Source organism: Poromitra crassiceps (assembly GCF_964638095.1).
Source record: "Poromitra crassiceps genome assembly, chromosome: 9".
In the NCBI taxonomy this organism is placed as follows: domain Eukaryota; kingdom Metazoa; phylum Chordata; class Actinopteri; order Beryciformes; family Melamphaidae; genus Poromitra; species Poromitra crassiceps.
In genome coordinates, this window is record NC_139630.1 from 20909583 (window position 1) to 20926981 (window position 17399).

The following is a 17399-nucleotide window of genomic DNA, read 5'->3' on the forward strand; positions in this document are numbered from 1 at the left end:
TGCTAGAGTAGGTTTGAGCTAGAGGGAAAGAGAGCAGAGGATGAATGCATGGCTCTGACAGTCACGCTCTTAAACCACGGGGCTTCCTATCACCAGATACTTAACGGGGAGTTATATGAAGGATCTTGGGCTTTTGCCTGAGAGGAGAGCAACGCCATTCAACACACGATAGACCAAACCCACGCATACATCAGCTTTTCAATATACAGTAATAAACAACGGGTTTGTTTATAAATCGACTAACAGTGTATCACAGAGTTCAAACAGCAACACAGGGTGTCTGGGTAGTGTAGCAGTAAATTCCCTGCCTACCAACACGGGGGTCGCAGGTTCGCACCCCCGTTACCTCCGGCTTGGTCGGGCGTCCATACAGGCAGGATTGGCTGTGCCTGCGGGTGGGAAGCCGGATTGGAGGTATGTGTCCTGGTTGCTGCACTGGTCTCCTCTGGTCAGTTGTAGGGATGGGCAAAGAATTTCCAATTTTCAAATAATCATTTTTATTATCAAGATCGACTTTTATCATTGAAAGTCGAAAATATATATATTTAATATTATTTAATATATTTTATATTATATATATTTTTTTTAAACTGGCGTTAAACGCAAAAAAACTTGCCTTGCGTCTGCCTCTGGAAGATAGCAACATGGTTTTAGGCCCCGAAATGCGCTTTACGCCAAAGAGGCGTGGCGCAGTGCCAGAATAGGCCTAATGGCCGTTTCGGCCTTAAATACCGGCCTAACGATATCTTCCCCCCTGGCATCAATTTAGCGCTTAGCGGTTTTCAAAACCAGGCCTTATTCAGTGTGACGGTGCGTAATTGCGCGGAGCTCTCCTCTGCCATCTCCTCTCGCCCCCTCTCTCTCTCTCACTCCCTCTCTCTCGCGCGTCAGACATGCACAAAGACCAATGGAAAAACGTTGTTATATCGTAGTTTTGAGCCCCTGTCATTCAGAGGCTGTTTTCTCCCCCTCTCTCTCTCACTCCCTCTCTCGCGCAGCACAAAGACAGATGGAAAAAAGCTGTTATCTCCCCCTCTCTCTCTCTCTAGCCCTTTTCTCACATGCGCTTTGTACCGCAAAATGACCGGAACGTGGTCTAATGCATGTATGTGAGAAAGGCGCCGTGCCGGTATAAGCGCGACCCCGTCGTCCCCGACATTTCACCACTTTCGACCCAGTCAGAAGAGCGGTATGAGCTTTAGCGGATACTAGTGAGAAACGGGTGCAGTCATTTTCCGCGACACTCTCATGGGCGAGGTGTACACACGTTGCTTAATGTTCCAGCGGGCATAATCTAATCATTCGCGCACATTAAAGCAAACTGGCGAAATGATCTTGTGATAATAAGAGCAGTAGCCTATGTCAGCTTTATGTGTGGGTGTGCTGATTTTCCCCTCTCCTCTCTGCTCGCTCTCTGGCCACAGTCCGTCCTCCTCCTTCAGTCACAGCCCGACAGGGACTAAGCAAATGCACGAAGCGAATTGTGGAAGTATTTTGCTTACGTTGCCGACAGCGAAGGCAAGCCCGGACACATCAAACGAAGCCAGTCTGTAAAAACTGCTTCAACGCGACGCAGGTGAACGGAGCAAACTTATTTCACCATTCGGAGTTTTGCCGACACGTCACTCCCCACTCGCTCTGCAGTGCCGCCCCCCCCCCCCATCCCCCCGGGTCCATGTGTGTTTGTTGTTTTTTTCTGACTGGCCTCAGTGGTCTGCAGCACAGACCCCAGGCCACTCTCCTCCGCCCCCCGCACCCCCCAACATACCGGCTATTTGACGACTAGATTCTCACTTGCGAACGCTGAGGTGTGAAGGGAAATTCAGGGAAATGTCCGATATTGACTTACAGGTAATTTTCCAGTACGCATGTGGGAAAAGGGCTTCTCTCTCTCACTTCCTCAAATCTCCCAGCATGCATTGAGGCTAATACATTTCGAGAAGAAATATCAACCAAATCAGCCTAAATTGCCTAAAGTGGTAGATAGAAATAATGTTTCTGTTCACACAACATGCAATTCTCAAACATTTCAATATTGGCCAAAATAAAACATAGAAATCCAAACACAACCCTATGTGAAACATATATGCAACCCAGGTGGTAACACGGTTCCACTGTGATGTCCGCTCCGCTCCAATAAGACTTGGCTTACTTCACATTTACTTTTACAATAAAAACACATTTATGCAATGACTTTACATAATGTAGGCTACATTTATGTGCATCATCTGCAGCACTGGAGAAGAAAAGGTAGCGAGAGAAAATGATATCATTCTAATCTGGACAAACTTTCACCAATCTAATCTCATCATGATATAGGCCACATAGGGATAGGCTATATTTTTCTAGCCAATGCGTTTAGAACATTCTTTTCACTTTGATATTGCTATAGTGTAGCATATTTACATGCTTGCAGTATTTAAACTGCAGTCAGATTGGTTTGAGAAGCATAATAATATGGAATAATATATATGAGACAGACGGGGATGAAAGGGGGGAGCTCAGAGCGCTTAGCTTTTCTGACCGGACTGGATTGCTCCGTGGAATTGGAGCTTAAAAGGGAAGCTTGTGATTTGTTTACTGCACTTCTCCAATGAGCAGATTGTGCATAATTTTATGCTTAAAAGGCGTGGTTATAATGCTTAAGGCCGCCTGTAGCCAGGCCCGGTTCTACGGGGGTGCAAAAGCATGCATTGCACCCTTATTTTAATTGTCTGCATGCTCAGTTGAAAAGTAATTTTTTTTTTTTTTTTTTTTTTTTTTTTTTTAATAAATGCTACAGCTGCACACTTACTGTTTAAACTTGAATTATAGTTGTTGTTTTTCTTTGTTCTTTGATGTGATTTTATGGCTTTTTGGCACCTATATGTAACCTTTTAAGGTTGAGATAATTGTATTATCATTATATGGTCCAAATATTTCAGTAAAGCACTTGAAACACTTGAAATATTCTTGCTTGGGTGGTATCATTCTACTTGAAAGGATGGTCAAATGCATTATTTTTAGTAAAATAACATGTCAATGTTATTTTCGGCCGGGCATCTGCACCCCTTCCTATCTGGGATGCACCCCTAGTCATCTTGTTCTGGAACCGGCCCTGCCTGTAGCGCCGACACCAAAATATCGAGTGCGCTGGTCCACACCCATTAATCTGCGCTTCGCCTGGCACTAAGCGCAGTTTTTAGGCCGTTGCAACGATAGAGACCTATATGTATTTTTTCACCCCCAACGCCGCCATTCGTGAGTCTCTATGAGTTACGGTTGCAGAGATATGTCCGCCCTGCATGCAGGACTACAGGAGAGAGATAGAGGACAGCGGGGGGTTGGGGGTTTCAAGTCACTGACCAAACACTCTATTTCAGTGAATGCTGTCAGAATATAGAGCCATTTAACATTTATTTTAACACAAAAACATTGCTGATTGTACCTTTAACTTGTTTGAAATTAGTGAAATGTTACTATGTAAACTTGCATTTTCCCTATCAAATAAACGATAAATAAATAAAAGTAATATCCAGCTTTAAATATGATTTTTAAGTCACCCTGATAACTGAACTGCGACCTGAAAATTGGGGAAATGGGGCATGTGAAATGGTTGTATTTTCGTCCTGTAAATAGCTTATTTTCTGACACGCAGTAGCTCATATCATTATTATATCATAGAGACAATGAGAAAATGAACAATCTATTTACCTTGCTGCAGCTGGCTCAGTTCTGTTTGCTGTCCATCACATTGGTAGATATACCAGCTCCTCAGTTTGTAATCCATATGATGTTATTTCAGCTCAAATAAATACATGTGGCCATCATCGAATTCAAATGCATTGTCCATAATCTCGAAATCAGATAAATATAAGTGGTGTTAGCATGCTAGGCTACTGAGCTGCAGCTACAGTGCTCAATTCCCAACTGTGAACTCTCTCGCAAGTCCCCGGATGGGCAGAGTTGAGCGCTCAGAGTCAGAGTAGTCGATCTGTAGCATTGCAGCCTGGTAAACACCGCGGATAAAATCTGATTTTGAGATTATGGATGATGCATTTGAATTCGATGATGGCCACACGTATTTATTTGAGCTGAAATAACGTCATATGGATTACAAACTGAGGAGCTGGGGGAACAGGAGCTGCTATCTATCAATGTGATGGACAGCAAACAGAACTGAGCCAGCTGCAGCAAGGTAATTGTTCATTTTCTCATTGTCTCTATGATATAATGAGCTACTGCTCATATCATTATACATGATATGTGATGACATCACATTTTGTGTTGTGTTTTTAAATTTTATTTATTTACTATGTGAACTACTGGGACAGTCGAGTCCTGATGCATTCAAATCACGACACAAAGTAAGACCTGGACACAGAGGAAGGGAAAAGAAGAGAAAAGAGCATCCCTCACTTTTCATCAGCTCTGCAAATTCCTCCTTGCGGTCCAGCCTATCCTCCTCCTGTCTGACCCCCAGGTTGTGCAGCATTTCGTGACTCTCCACCACCAGGAAGCCGGACAGCACCTGAAAGGCTTCATTGAAACCTTGTTTCACCATGTAAAATTCGTCTTTGCTGCTAATGGACTGCCATGCTTGCTCGGCATAGTTGGGTTTGCAGCACTTCTGGATCAGCTCCTCGGCCTTCCTCAGGGTATCAAGGAGCTTTTCCAGCGCTGAGTTTACGTTGGTGGAGGTCTTGCACGTACTCTGCTGCAGCTGATCCACCAGATTCTGCAGCGTTTCGACCTGCCAGGTAACTTCCTTACAATCCGCCTGGTTGTGCTTCACCTGCTTATACAGGCCATGGATTTTCTCCCCTACTGCTTTGATGTGCTTGACGTACTCCATGACCGGCTGGAGACACAGAGACACTTAGCACAGAACAGAATTAATGTCTGTCTGTCTATCTGCCAGATTAATCAGACATTTCAGCGAGTTATACAGTACCAAGTTTCCCATCTTTAGTTCACACACAATATCAACCAAACACCATGATCAAATACATGCTTGCAAAATATTGGTTTGGTTTCCCTTCTATTAATATGTTACGATTTTAACCATATGATTTGCTGTAGGATTTATTCAAGACTTTCAGGGGGATGAAACTAAAAACACAGCCAGCACTGAATTGCTTCCTTTAAAAACATGGATACTTTCCCACAAACTGGCTGGATCTGTAGGAAATGGTATACTCTTTTTAAACAATGGGTGCCTTAACTTACATGAATAGTTGTTTTCATTCAAGTATAATTTTTGAACACAACATATAGGGCCTCCAAATTTAATACTTTTAACCCATCATCATAATCATTACAAATAATTATTTCTCTGGTTTCTTACCCCAGAAAAAAAGTATGTAGAAAAATTGCAGGACTGTGTTGGAATGGAGCTGGATGAGTTTTTACCTCAGTCAGAGGCTGAAGCTGAAGTGAAGTGTCTCGTGTCTCTCCGTCTCTCCCCGTCTCCTCTCTGACAAAAAGGAATTTGACATTTATAGTGATACATTTCAGCTCCTCCCACTTCTTGTTCTTGTTCCTACAGGAGTTTCAGTCCTTCCTCTTCCTGTTTAAAATTAAGGCCCTTCTCTTTTTATCATCAATATTAGCAGCATGTGGTGTACATGTAAATGATTGTCAGTTGAAACAGAGCAGTTTAAGCACAGTCTTATAGCAAAGAGTTTCAAGTTATTAAAATTGTGAAACAATTCCAAGTCATAGGAAACACCCATGTTCTTTATATTGATACAGTGTTACTCTCTAGGCCAAGGCCATTCCAAAAATATATTTAATTGTGTCCTATATGACAAACTTAAATGTGCAGCACCTCTGTCCAGCTGCAGCCTCTTTCAGGCATAGTTTCTGAGACGCTCTGACCTCTGACCCTCTGAGACTCCAGCCTGGATCAACCTGTTGCTTCAGATTGTATGCATCTTTCTAATATTGAGTAGTTTGCCAGTAAATGGCAAACTACAGTTTTCATTTAAAGATTTCATAGCACTTCACAATAAAAGCCCTGCTCCATGTGGGTTTTTGTTGTTTTGTCAACCTTAAATCATAGCAAAATAGGACCAACAGAATGTATATTGTAATTTATATCCTCTTATAACATCAGTATAACATCAGACGGTGGAAGCAGACGATAGCTTAAGACGCTGGGAAGATAGCAATAAGAGGCGCACAAACGCAACACAAACGATAGCGCCGTATGAAGATAGGGCCCTTAGACTGAGAGGCAGACTGAGCGGGCTGTATGTGTGAAAGACTTAGACTGAGAGGTAGACTGAGTGGGCTGTGTGTGTGAAAGACTTAGACTGAGAGGCAGACTGAGTGGGCTGTGTGTGTGAAAGACTTAGACTGAGAGGCAGACTGAGTGGGCTGTGTGTGTGAAAGACTTAGACTGAGAGGTAGACTGAGTGGGCTGTGTGTGTGAAAGACTTAGACTGAGAGGCAGACTGAGTGGGCTGTGTGTGTGAAAGACTTAGACTGAGAGGCAGACTGAGTGGGCTGTGTGTGTGAAAGACTTAGACTGAGAGGTAGACTGAGTGGGCTGTGTGTGTGAAAGACTTAAGCCCCTATTCTCCCACAGGCCTTCGGCAATTTGCGACATTTTATGTGTTTTTTTGCGGTAAAATTGCGGGAACTGGCAAAAATTGCGGAGATGAGGAAAAAAATGTGATTTTATTTTTTAATTAAATTTTTTCTTTTCCTCCCTTCATCGTTTCTCTTCTCCTTTCTTCCTCATCCTCAATAATGTTATTATCACTTTGCCTTTTCTCATACTTTTTGCTTAGTGCTTTATATATTTCCTCTTATCCTTATTTCCTCTTCATGCCTTCCGTCCTCCTCATCCCTTCCTTGTTCCTTGTTCCTTGTTAAATATTTAAACAACTAGACCCTAAGCTAAATATGCCACACACTTCCTTGTTCCTCCTCCACGGCAGTGTTGCACGGAGTGCAAATTAGTTTGCCTCCACTTTCATGCGAAACATTTGGTAATTGTTTTGTGGTTATTTTTGTTGGCAAATGTGAGGGGTTTGCCCTCCTCATCGCAATGCGATGACGTGTTACGTTACGTCCCATACTCTCGTCACTTCCTATTGTTGTCCCTCGTTCCCACAGCAACCAGGCAAGATGACAGCGCACACATATCTCAAACCCAGGTAAAGATGCAGCATTTTACTAGCTTTTTGCGGCGAAATCGCGGGAATTTTGAAAAATTGCAAGCCCCCACAAATATCGCGGAGTTTGGTTGAATTTGCATTAATTATTGCGATCGCAAAATCGCAATTTCCTGGAGGGACTGAATACCACTGTCTCTGTCCCCCCCCCTCCCTTCATCCAGTCTGTCTGTCTCCATTATAGGCTATTATTCCATATTATTATGCTTCTCAAACCAATCTAACTGCAGTTTAAATACTGCAAGCATGTAAATACCCTACACTATAGCAAGATCAAAGTGAAAAGAATGTTCTAAATGCATCAGCTAGAAAAATATAGCCTATTAGATTGGTGAAAGTTTGTCCAGAAAGATATCATTTTCTCTCGCCTGCTGCAGGAAGGATGATGCACATAAATATACCCTACATTATGTAAAGTCATTGCATAAATGTGTTTTTATTGTAAAACTAAATGTGAAGTAGGGCCAAGTTATTGGAGCAGACATCACAGTATAGCACATGACAGTAGAAGCGTTCCGCTGACACTTATCTAAATCACGTTAAATCGACAAGGGATATATATGTTTCACATAGGGTGGTGTTTTCATTTCGATGTTTTATTTGGTCCAATATTGAAATGTTCGACAATTGCAGGTTGTGTTACCATTACACTTTTTTAGATTTACCTTTATATCTATTTCGCCTCATTTGGTTGCTATTTAGTAGCGAAATGGAGTACCCAATTGCATGCTGGGACATTCACAGGCAGTGAACTTACAACTGCTATTTCCTATAGGACGTGTGTTGTGTCTGTCTGAGCGAGGGAGTCAGAGAGAGACAGTCGTATTGTGCCTGTCAGACTGAGGAGAGAGGTAGAGAGTGCAGAGAAGGGTGACAGAGGAGAGAGCCAGAGGGGAGGGAGAGAGCCAGAGGGGAGCGCTCCGCGCAACTGGCGCACTGAATAGGCCTGGTTTTCAAAAACGCAAAGCGCTAAATTTACGCCAGGTGGGAAGATATCATTACGCCGAGATTTAAGGCCGACACGCCCACTCTGGCCCATTCTGGGACTGCGCCACGCCCATTCGGCCTAAAGCGCAGTTGGCAGCGTAAAGCCATATTGATATCTTCCCGAGGCAGGCGCAAGGCACGGTTTTTTGCGTTTAAGGCCCGTTTTAGCACCGAAGGCCTGTGGGAGAATAGGGCCCTATATCTGCACCAGAGGTGGGCAGTATATAGGGGAGTGCAGAATGTTCTGAACAGGGCTACTTTAACAGGAGCCGAGCACATATTAAATTTACGGCACAGCATGTTCGCTTGAGCGTACAATTTACGACACTGTCTATACATATCTTTATCATCAGAAAGATCATTAGAATTGCATTAGAATTAGCAGCTGGGCAAAGAATCAAATATGTTGAAGACGTGTTATGGAGCACATTTGATTGGTTCTGGCTGGTGACAGAGCAGGTTTGCTTTCTTGAATGGTTGCATTTTCCATGCATTGGCAGCTTGCCCACCTCTGCCAAGTCAACCATCATCTCAGTACTGGGAATGTGTTGTTGTTTTCTACAGTCAGAGTATTATCTTCAGTTAGACTAAAGCAGGGGTGCCCAAATTCTTTCCCATGAAGGGCCAAAACTCAATCTGGGTGGAGGGCCGATGGCCAAAAATAAACATTGTGGAATTACATTAAAATGTATTGTGTTTTATAGAAAATTAACATTCTAAATCTAAAATAACATTTCAATATAATAATCTACTTTTTATCTGTTTGGTAATTGTAATAATTTGCAATTGGTTATATATATTTAAAAAAAAAACATCTGCATTTGTGGGGAGCTTAAACATTTAATCAGTAAACACCCAGTTAAAAACAGTTGTATTTTCCACCTTTGTAATCAAGAGAGAAATTTGACTTAATTCACAACTTGAAAAATCCTTAAGGTACTTTGAAAATCAGCTTTATTGTCCATCTTTTGTAAACAATTTGCCATGACAATTTGCAGGGATGCAATCTCAGGAGTGAACACAGCAGTATCCGCAGCCACATTCAGACACTGTTTCACAAAGTCACCACATGAAAAAGCTCATCCACCCTTTGCAATCAGTGCAGATATCTGATAACTTGCCCGAGTTGCATTCTGGATTTAAAAAATCGGGGGGGGGGGGGGATTTTCTGACTAATTACAGGAGGATCCAGCAGGCTACAGTATAGAGGAAAAAGGAGCAAGAAGTTTTTAATTGAAATGATTTGGTCGGAAAGAAAAATCAGACAATGCTATAAAGTCACCTGGGGGTAAATCATATAAATGATAACACTTTCAAGGTATTTTCAGAGTATGAGTACTTCAACACCCGGGTGTAACTTTATTTTATATTTTATTGATGAGAGTGAGGCTACACTGCACAAGCATGTGAAACATCAAATTGCCTCCTGGTCTCTGCAGCATAGACTGTAGGCAACTAAGCAAAAAAACAAATAGAGACGTGAATAAATATAAATGCTATTGCAATTGCTAAAATTGCCCTGGAAATTATCGAAAATCCCCCCGAAACATTTTAAAGCTGCATTCAGCAGTGTTTTAATGAGACATATCTTTAATGAGATACGTCCGCCCTGCCTGCATGACTACAGGAGAGAGATAGAGGACAGCGGGGGTTTGGGGGTTCAAAGTCACTGACCAAACTCTATTTCAGTTATTGCTGTCAGAATATAGAGCCATTTAACACTTATTTTAACACAAAAACATAGCTGAATGCAACTTTAATTTTCTACTCTGTTACTGTGATGTTTCCTATAACTTGTTGTCATAGCAATATCGGCCAACAAGTTTAGTTTCTGTGGTTTTAGCCTCTTCTCATGCCTGATAGAGAATATGTTGTTCTTCATGGCTGTCACGGACACTTGCTCTGTCACATTCCAGAAGCAGTGCACCTTATGGTCTAACAATGTTCAGTTCTTTGCTGTGGCAGCCAGCTGGCAGCTGAAAGGGTTTCAGGTGGGAGTATCACCTGAAGATTACCGCCACTGTTACATTTCCGTGTTGACTTTGTTTAATCTGCCAAGGACCTGTCATGGCCCAGATGCCAATTAAAGATTGCTGCATCTGTGTCACTTTGTATGGGCTTACATGAGAACAGACAAAAAGGCTTCCTCCCTTTGACATTATTAATGATACAAAGTGGGTTGATTACCGATAAACCCATCCTTCAATATACAATAAGAATTTAGCTCTTTAAAATACATTTGTGGCCACCATTCCCAGAAAGTGAACATGTAGAAAACTAGTAGAAGTTTGTAACATATAAGCATGATAAATAAGAAGAATTCAGAGTCTGTGATGTGTGCGTGCAGAACAGGTGGAACGGCGCTGTCAAACAGGTGTGGGAAGCTTGTAGGCTGGCAGGACGGGGAAAGTATGTTCGAGATGTGCAGGCGCTCAATCAGAACATCGCTCTGGAGCTGTAATGGTCACTGCTGGCGTTGAGACCATGGCCATAATTTATTAGATCACTGATGACATCACAATTGCTCGAGTGACATCACTGATGACGTCAGCTCGAGTGACATCACTGTTGTTGTTTTTTACCTTTATTTATACAGGGGGAGTCTCACTGAGAGCTCTCTTTTTCAGGAGCGCCCTGTTCACATTCACACACACATTCACACCTGGAAGCTGACCAGTACAACCACAGTCTGATCTGCTGGCCACTGAGCAGCTCCACTGACCAGTACAACCACAGTCTGATCTGCTGGCCACTGAGCAGCTCCACTGACCAGTACAACCACAGTCTGATCTGCAGGTCACAAAGCCAGTGTTGGGGAGTAGTGAACTACATGCAATGTAATGACACATTTTGCAGTAGCTTGCTGGTCAATTTGAACTATATTCATATTGTAACAGAGCAGAGGTGTGTCTTGAACCTGGGGCTCCCTGTCCTCAGACAGGTCGCTGCTGACCAGTCAGACAAAGGGACAATCATCGTGCAAGGGCCATCCCAGGGTCATTACACTTTTACATAGTGATTCAGTGAATTAATTTACTTGTAATTATTGTGTGTAGTTAACTACTGAAACATTGTTGGCACCTTATGGTAGGGGTGCAGTGAGCCATATAGTATTGATAATTCTACTAGGTGTAGAGGTGTCACACCATCTCACATGTTGTTTATTCATGACTCAGTCACCAAACAACCAACACAAACACACCAGCATTCACTTCCTCATACAGCTAACGTGAAAAAGCCTATTAGCCATGCACAACTCCTTAGCTCCTTAAAGGAGCCCTGTTTCTACACCGAGGGCAAAGCTTTCTACTTCTGCATTGACGTCAATGCAGCAGTTGCAAAAACTGCAATTCCACGAATGGGCAATTGAGGGTGGCTGCCAGAGCGAGTCAATCCCCATAGACCCCCCATGTTAAAATGCCTGTCTTTACATGGTAAATAAACATGTTTACAGCCTGGTTCAAAACAATGTTTAGGTCTATAGCTAATTTCAAATTCTAATTACGTACATGTGCGGTTTTGTCAACTAGTGCTGTCTCCTAATAGCAAGCTTTGCTGGTGAAGTAGCTCACAAGCTTGTTAACTCGCGAACGACTTTCTTCTTCTCCTTCGATAAAGACAACCACATTGCATTGTGGTATACCGGCGAAAATGTAGGATACATTCGCTGTTCACTAGAAATCGCTGTGCATTGTGGGTATTTTATAGTGGACTAAATAGTGAGTCAAATTAACAGTTGAGAATTCGGACACTATTAAAAAAGAAAAGTGGCGACACTCTAAATAGTCCACTATTCATAGGGACCGATTCCGAACAGGGCTCCTGTCTCAAGTGAGCTGCGTATGAAGCAAGATGACAGTGGCCAAAGTGCCCAACTAGAGCTTTCAAAACAGTAGTCAACGAACCAATGGGTGACATCACACACACTCCGTCTTTTTGGTCTACACACAGTCCACAGCACAACAGTCAAATACTGCATCCTCCACACTGTGCCTTGGATACTTTCTACCTTAATTAGGATATTGTCAAGTCAAGTCAAGTCAAGTTTATTTGTATAGCACATTTCATACACAGAGGCAATTCAAAGTGCTTCACATAAAATGGTTGACAGGAAAATAAAAGAAAAGAAGAGAGTAAAACGGACATTTAAAAGCATCACAACAAAACTTAAAAAAAAAGAGTATAAAAAGTGTATTACAGGAAAATAAACGAAAAGAAGAAATAAAATGGACATTTAAAAGCATCACAACAAAACTTTAAAAAAAAAGAGTATAAAAAAGTGCAATAGGCAGCAGGCGCAGCAGTTGCAGAAAGAGCTAAAACTTATAGAGGACTCATTGGGTTTGCATAGTAGCTGTCAGCAGTTAAAAGCGACGGTAAACATAAAAGTCTTTAGTCTATTTTTAAAAGTAAGTAAGGTTGGGGCAGATCTGAGGTCTTCAGGCAATTTGTTCCAGCTAGCAGAAGCATAGTGGGTAAATGCAGCCTTCCCGTGATTTGATTTGATCCTAGGGACAGTTAATAAGCTGGACCCTGTTGACCTAAGAGTTCTAGACGGTTCGTAGCGTGGGAGCAATTCAGCTATGTATTTTGGGCCTAGGCCATTAAGTGATTTATAGACTAATAACAGTATTTTAAAATCTATTCTCTGACACACTGGCAACCAATGTAAGGACTTAAGAACTGGAGTGATATGATCAGCTTTCTTAGTCTTCGTTAGTACTCTAGCAGCAGCATTCTGAATGAGTTGAAGTTGCCTAAGTTCTTTTTTGGAGAGACCAGAAAAAAGGCTATTGCAGTAGTCTAACCTACTATAAATGAAGGCGTGAATTAGTTTTTCTAGATCCTGTCTGGACATGTATCCCCTAATTCTTGCTATATTTTTAAGATGATAAAAAGCAGATTTTCTAATTGACTTAATGTGGGAGTTAAAGTTGAGATCGGAATCAATAATAACTCCAAGATTTTTGACTTGATCCTTAGGCTTCAGGGATCGAGACTCAAGGCATGCAGTGATTTTAAGCCTTTGTTCTTTGGGGCCAAACACGATCACCTCAGTTTTGTCTTTGTTTAGCTGTAGGAAATTCTGGCACATCCAGTTATTTATTTGATCAATGCACTGGCACAATGATTCTATGGGGGCATAGTCAGCTGAGGAAAGAGTTATATACAACTGAGTGTCGTCTGCATAGTTATGATAGGCTACTTTGTTTTTTTGCATAATTAGGCCTAGAGGGAGCATATAAAGGTTGAAGAGAACGGGCCCCATAATGGATCCTTGAGGCACCCCACAGGTCATCCTAGTTAGGTCAGATGTGTAATTGCCAATGGAGACAAAGTACGTCCTGTCTTGAAGATAGGACTTGAACCACTGGAGGACCGTACCCGATAGCCCAACCCAGTTTTCCAGTCTGTCCAATAAAATTGAGTGGTCAACAGTGTCAAATGCAGCGCTAAGATCCAGTAGCACTAGAATCGAATTTTTGCCTGAGTCTGTGTTCATTCTGATGTCATTTATGACTTTAGTAAGCGCGGTTTCAGTGCTGTGATGGGGGCGAAAGCCTGATTGGAGTTTATCTAGGAGATCATTTGAGGTTAGGAATCTATTGAGTTGTAGGTTAACAACCTTTTCAATTATTTTGGCTATAAAGGGGAGATTAGATATTGGTCTGTAGTTACTGATTACCGATGCATCAAGGCTACGCTTTTTTAGTAGGGGTTTAATAACTGCAGTTTTCAGGGACTCAGGAAAAGTGCCGGTCACAAGGGATCTATTAACTATTTGCAATAGGTCAGACGACAGACAGTTATAAACGCTTTTAAAAAAGCTTGTTGGAAGGGTATCGAGACAGCACGAAGATGATTTAAGGCCTTGCACAGTTTTCTCTAAGATGTCGTGGTCGATAACGCTGAACTGGGACAAATTTATCGAACTAGAGATCTGCGGGTAGGATGATGTCACAGCATTTCTTGGTGTGGAGCCACTAATAGCCTGCCTGATATTAATAATTTTATCCGTAAAAAAGGCAGCAAACTCATTACATTTGACAGTAGAGAGGAATTCAGGTGCTAAACAGAGAGGCGGATTAGTCAGTCTATCAACTGTGGCAAATAGAGTGCGTGCATTGTTCACATTTTTGTTAATTATCTCGGAAAAGAACGATTGTCTCGACCTTTTCAGTTCGAGGTTGTAGGAGTGAAGGCTTTCTTTGTAAATATCATAGTGAATGTGAAGATTAGTTTTCCGCCATTTACGCTCAGCTTTCCTGCAATCTTTCTTTTTGCATCTAACGGATGCAGAATTTCGCCAGGGTGCTTTAATTTTGCCAGACAGCAATTTTAATCTAACAGGCGCCACACTATCAATAGTTTTCAGAATTGTTGAATTGAAGTTATCAAGAATCTCATTGACAGAAGCTGATGTGGGAGGAGATAAAGAAAATGTCTCCATAAACAGCGCGCTGGTGCCTGCATTAATGTCTCGTCTTTTAACGGTTTGTGACCTATTAATGATCTCAGGGGAGATTTCCATTTCAAAAAAGACGCAGAGATGGTCAGACAACGCAACATCAATAGTCGACACAGAAGAGGACTTGAAGCCCCTAGTAATAACTAAATCCAGGGTATGGCCTCGGTTGTGAGTAGGCCCTGAAACATGTTGAGACAGATCAAAAGTATCAAGCAAGATATTCAGTTCTTTGGCAAAATTATCCGTCGGGTTATCAATATGAATATTGAAATCCCCAGCAATAGATATACAGTCATGTTCAATGAAAATTAAGGAGAGAAGATCAGCAAATTCAACGAGAAAACTGGCTGAGTATTTTGGTGGTCTATAGATATTCAGCAGTAACACAGTGGTTGAGCATTTCAGAATAGCAGCAACGTATTCAAACGATGGAAAGTCTCCAAATGTTACCTGCTTACATTGAAACATATCAGAAAAGACAATCGCTACTCCCCCCCCCCTCTTATCAGCTCTGGGAGTGTCAATGAAGCTATAATTGGGCGGTGCTGATTCGGACAGAACAGCCACTCTGTTGTTCATATCGAGCCAGGTTTCGGTGAGGAACATTAAATCCAGATTATGACTGGTAATCAGATCACTGATGAGGAGAGATTTATTTGACAGCGACCTAACATTAAGGAGTGCGGCTTTAATATTTTTAGAGCCTGGAACTTGTATCGTTTGCTTCACAAGGGGAATGGCGATTAAGTCTGATTTAGAAACAGATCGTGTTGAGGGGAAAGTATTACGTCTGTATGAAATCCAGACTGGTATCGAAGCATTGGATCGATAGACCAATAGTGGTTTATCGCAGCCAGTTCCATTTCTAGTGTGTGCTGGCGCTGTTCCTTTATAATGCTTTGGGACCTTGTTTCTATGGGGACAGGCCGGGATGGAGGGGTCTGGCGTCGGGCTGGTCGACGCTTGGGGACTTGGACCACAGAGGGGGGGGCAGATTGGGGGGGTCTTGGACGGGCGGGGGTGGGGCGCGTCGACTCTTGTAGGACTGCAACCAACTCTGCCGACTCGGGGTCGGTGGGTCGGGGGTGGGGCGCGTCGGCCCAATGGGGGAGGGGGGTGGGGCGCGTCGACTCTTGTGGGACTGCAACCACAGCCGACTCTGCCGACTCGGGGTCGGTGTGTCGGGGGTGGGTCGAGGGGGTGTGGGGGTGGGTCGAGGGGGTGTGGGGGATGGCGGAGAGAGGGTGGGTGGGGGGGGCGGGGAGCAGGTTGAGGGGGATGTGAGGGAGGGGACTGAGGGGGGGCCAGGTTCGGGGTCAGGAGTGCTGGGTCGCGGGTGGGTCGGGGGGACGTGGAGCATGGCAGTATGGGAGAGGGCTGGGGGGCATGTGAGGGAGAGGAGAGGGAGGGTAGGGGGGGCGGGGAGCAGGTAGGTTGAGGTTGAGGTTGAGGTTGAGGGGGATGTGAGGAAGAGGGCTGTGGGGGGGCTAGGTTCGGGGTCAGGAGTGGTGGGTCGGGGGTAGGTCGGGGGGGCGTGGGGCATGGCAGTATGGGAGAGGGCTGGAGGGCATGTGAGGGAGGGGACGGTCGAGGGGCCAGGTTCAGGGTCGGGAGGGTAGAACGAGGGGGATTAGATGGACAAGGGGACTGGGGGATCATAGACAGTCCAAAGCTTATCAGTTCGTTCATCCTGCTGGAGAATGGAATGGGGGAGGGGGGTGGGGAGAGGTGGAGGAGCAAAGAGGTAGAGGAAAGGGCAGCGTCCTCCGCTTCATCCTGGAAGGAAGATGTCATGGTTGGTTGTTGGTGAACTGGGAGTTCGCTGAGGGGTGTAGAGGCCCGGAAGGGGAGGGGGGAGAGAAGAGGCGAGGGGGAGGGGGGGGCAGTGCCCTCCACTTCATCCTGGAAGCAGAGAGGAGGAGAGGGGGGGAAGGGGGCAGCGTCCTCCGCTTCCTGTAAGGAAGACGTAGGCGAGGGGGGGGGGGGGGGCAGTGCTCCCCTCTTCATCCTGGAAGCAGAGAGGAGGAGAGGAGGGGGAGGAGGCAGCGTCCACCGCTTCCTGTAAGGAAGACGTAACTGGGAGTTCGCGGAGGGGTGTAGAGGCCCGGAAGGGGGGGGGGAGAGAAGAAGCGAGGGGGAGGGGGGGGCGGTGCCCTCCACTTCATCCTGGAAGCAGAGAGGAGGAGAGGAGGGGGAGGGGCAGCGTCCTCCGCTTCCTGTAAGGAAGACGTAACTGGGACGCAGAGAGGTGTAGGGGCCGCGAAAGGGGGGGGGGGATGGGATAAGATAGAGCAGAGGGCAGGAGAGGAGGAGGGGGGGGCAGCGTCCTCCACTTCATCCCGGATGGACGTCATGGTTGGTTGTTGATGAGCTGGGAGTTGGCGGGGGGGAGTAGAGGCTCCGAAGGGGGGGGGGGATGGGCTGATATCGCCTGCATGGCAGAGGATATTTCGTCTAGTCGGCTGGCCTCCAGCCGTGGCAACAGGGATTGTTGCTGATGAGATGCGCCGGCTGGCAGTGTGACCTCGCGGCGAGGGCTGGAGATAGTGGAGAGGGGGGGGGCTCATTCCTGGCCGTGGAGCTATCATATGTTGGGTGATTGATGCTGAAGATGAGGTTAGCAGCAAACAGCCTTGTGCCATTTCTGTTGAGTCGACCATTACGATTGTAGAGATGGCTTCGATCCCAGAAGAGATTGAAGTTGTCAATATAATTCACATTATACTGAGGGCAGATGGTTGAAAGCCACGTGCTTAAGCTTAGGGACCTGGTGAACTTAT

General features: G+C 44.3%; 1 protein-coding gene across 1 annotated transcript in view; it reads right to left on the reverse strand.

The window, feature by feature from the left end:
• LOC310782809 (uncharacterized protein) overlaps positions 1-5429 on the reverse strand; it is a 99976-nt gene extending 94547 nt beyond the window's left edge. Inside the window, exons 1-2 of the mRNA XM_083643570.1 lie at positions 5392-5429; positions 4399-4840 (exon numbers count right to left, since the gene is read on the reverse strand). Of these exons, the coding sequence (XP_083499696.1) occupies positions 4399-4834 (436 nt within the window). The 5' untranslated portion in view covers positions 4835-4840; positions 5392-5429. The remainder of the gene's footprint in view (positions 1-4398; positions 4841-5391) is intronic.
• Positions 5430-17399: the final 11970 nt, after the last annotated feature.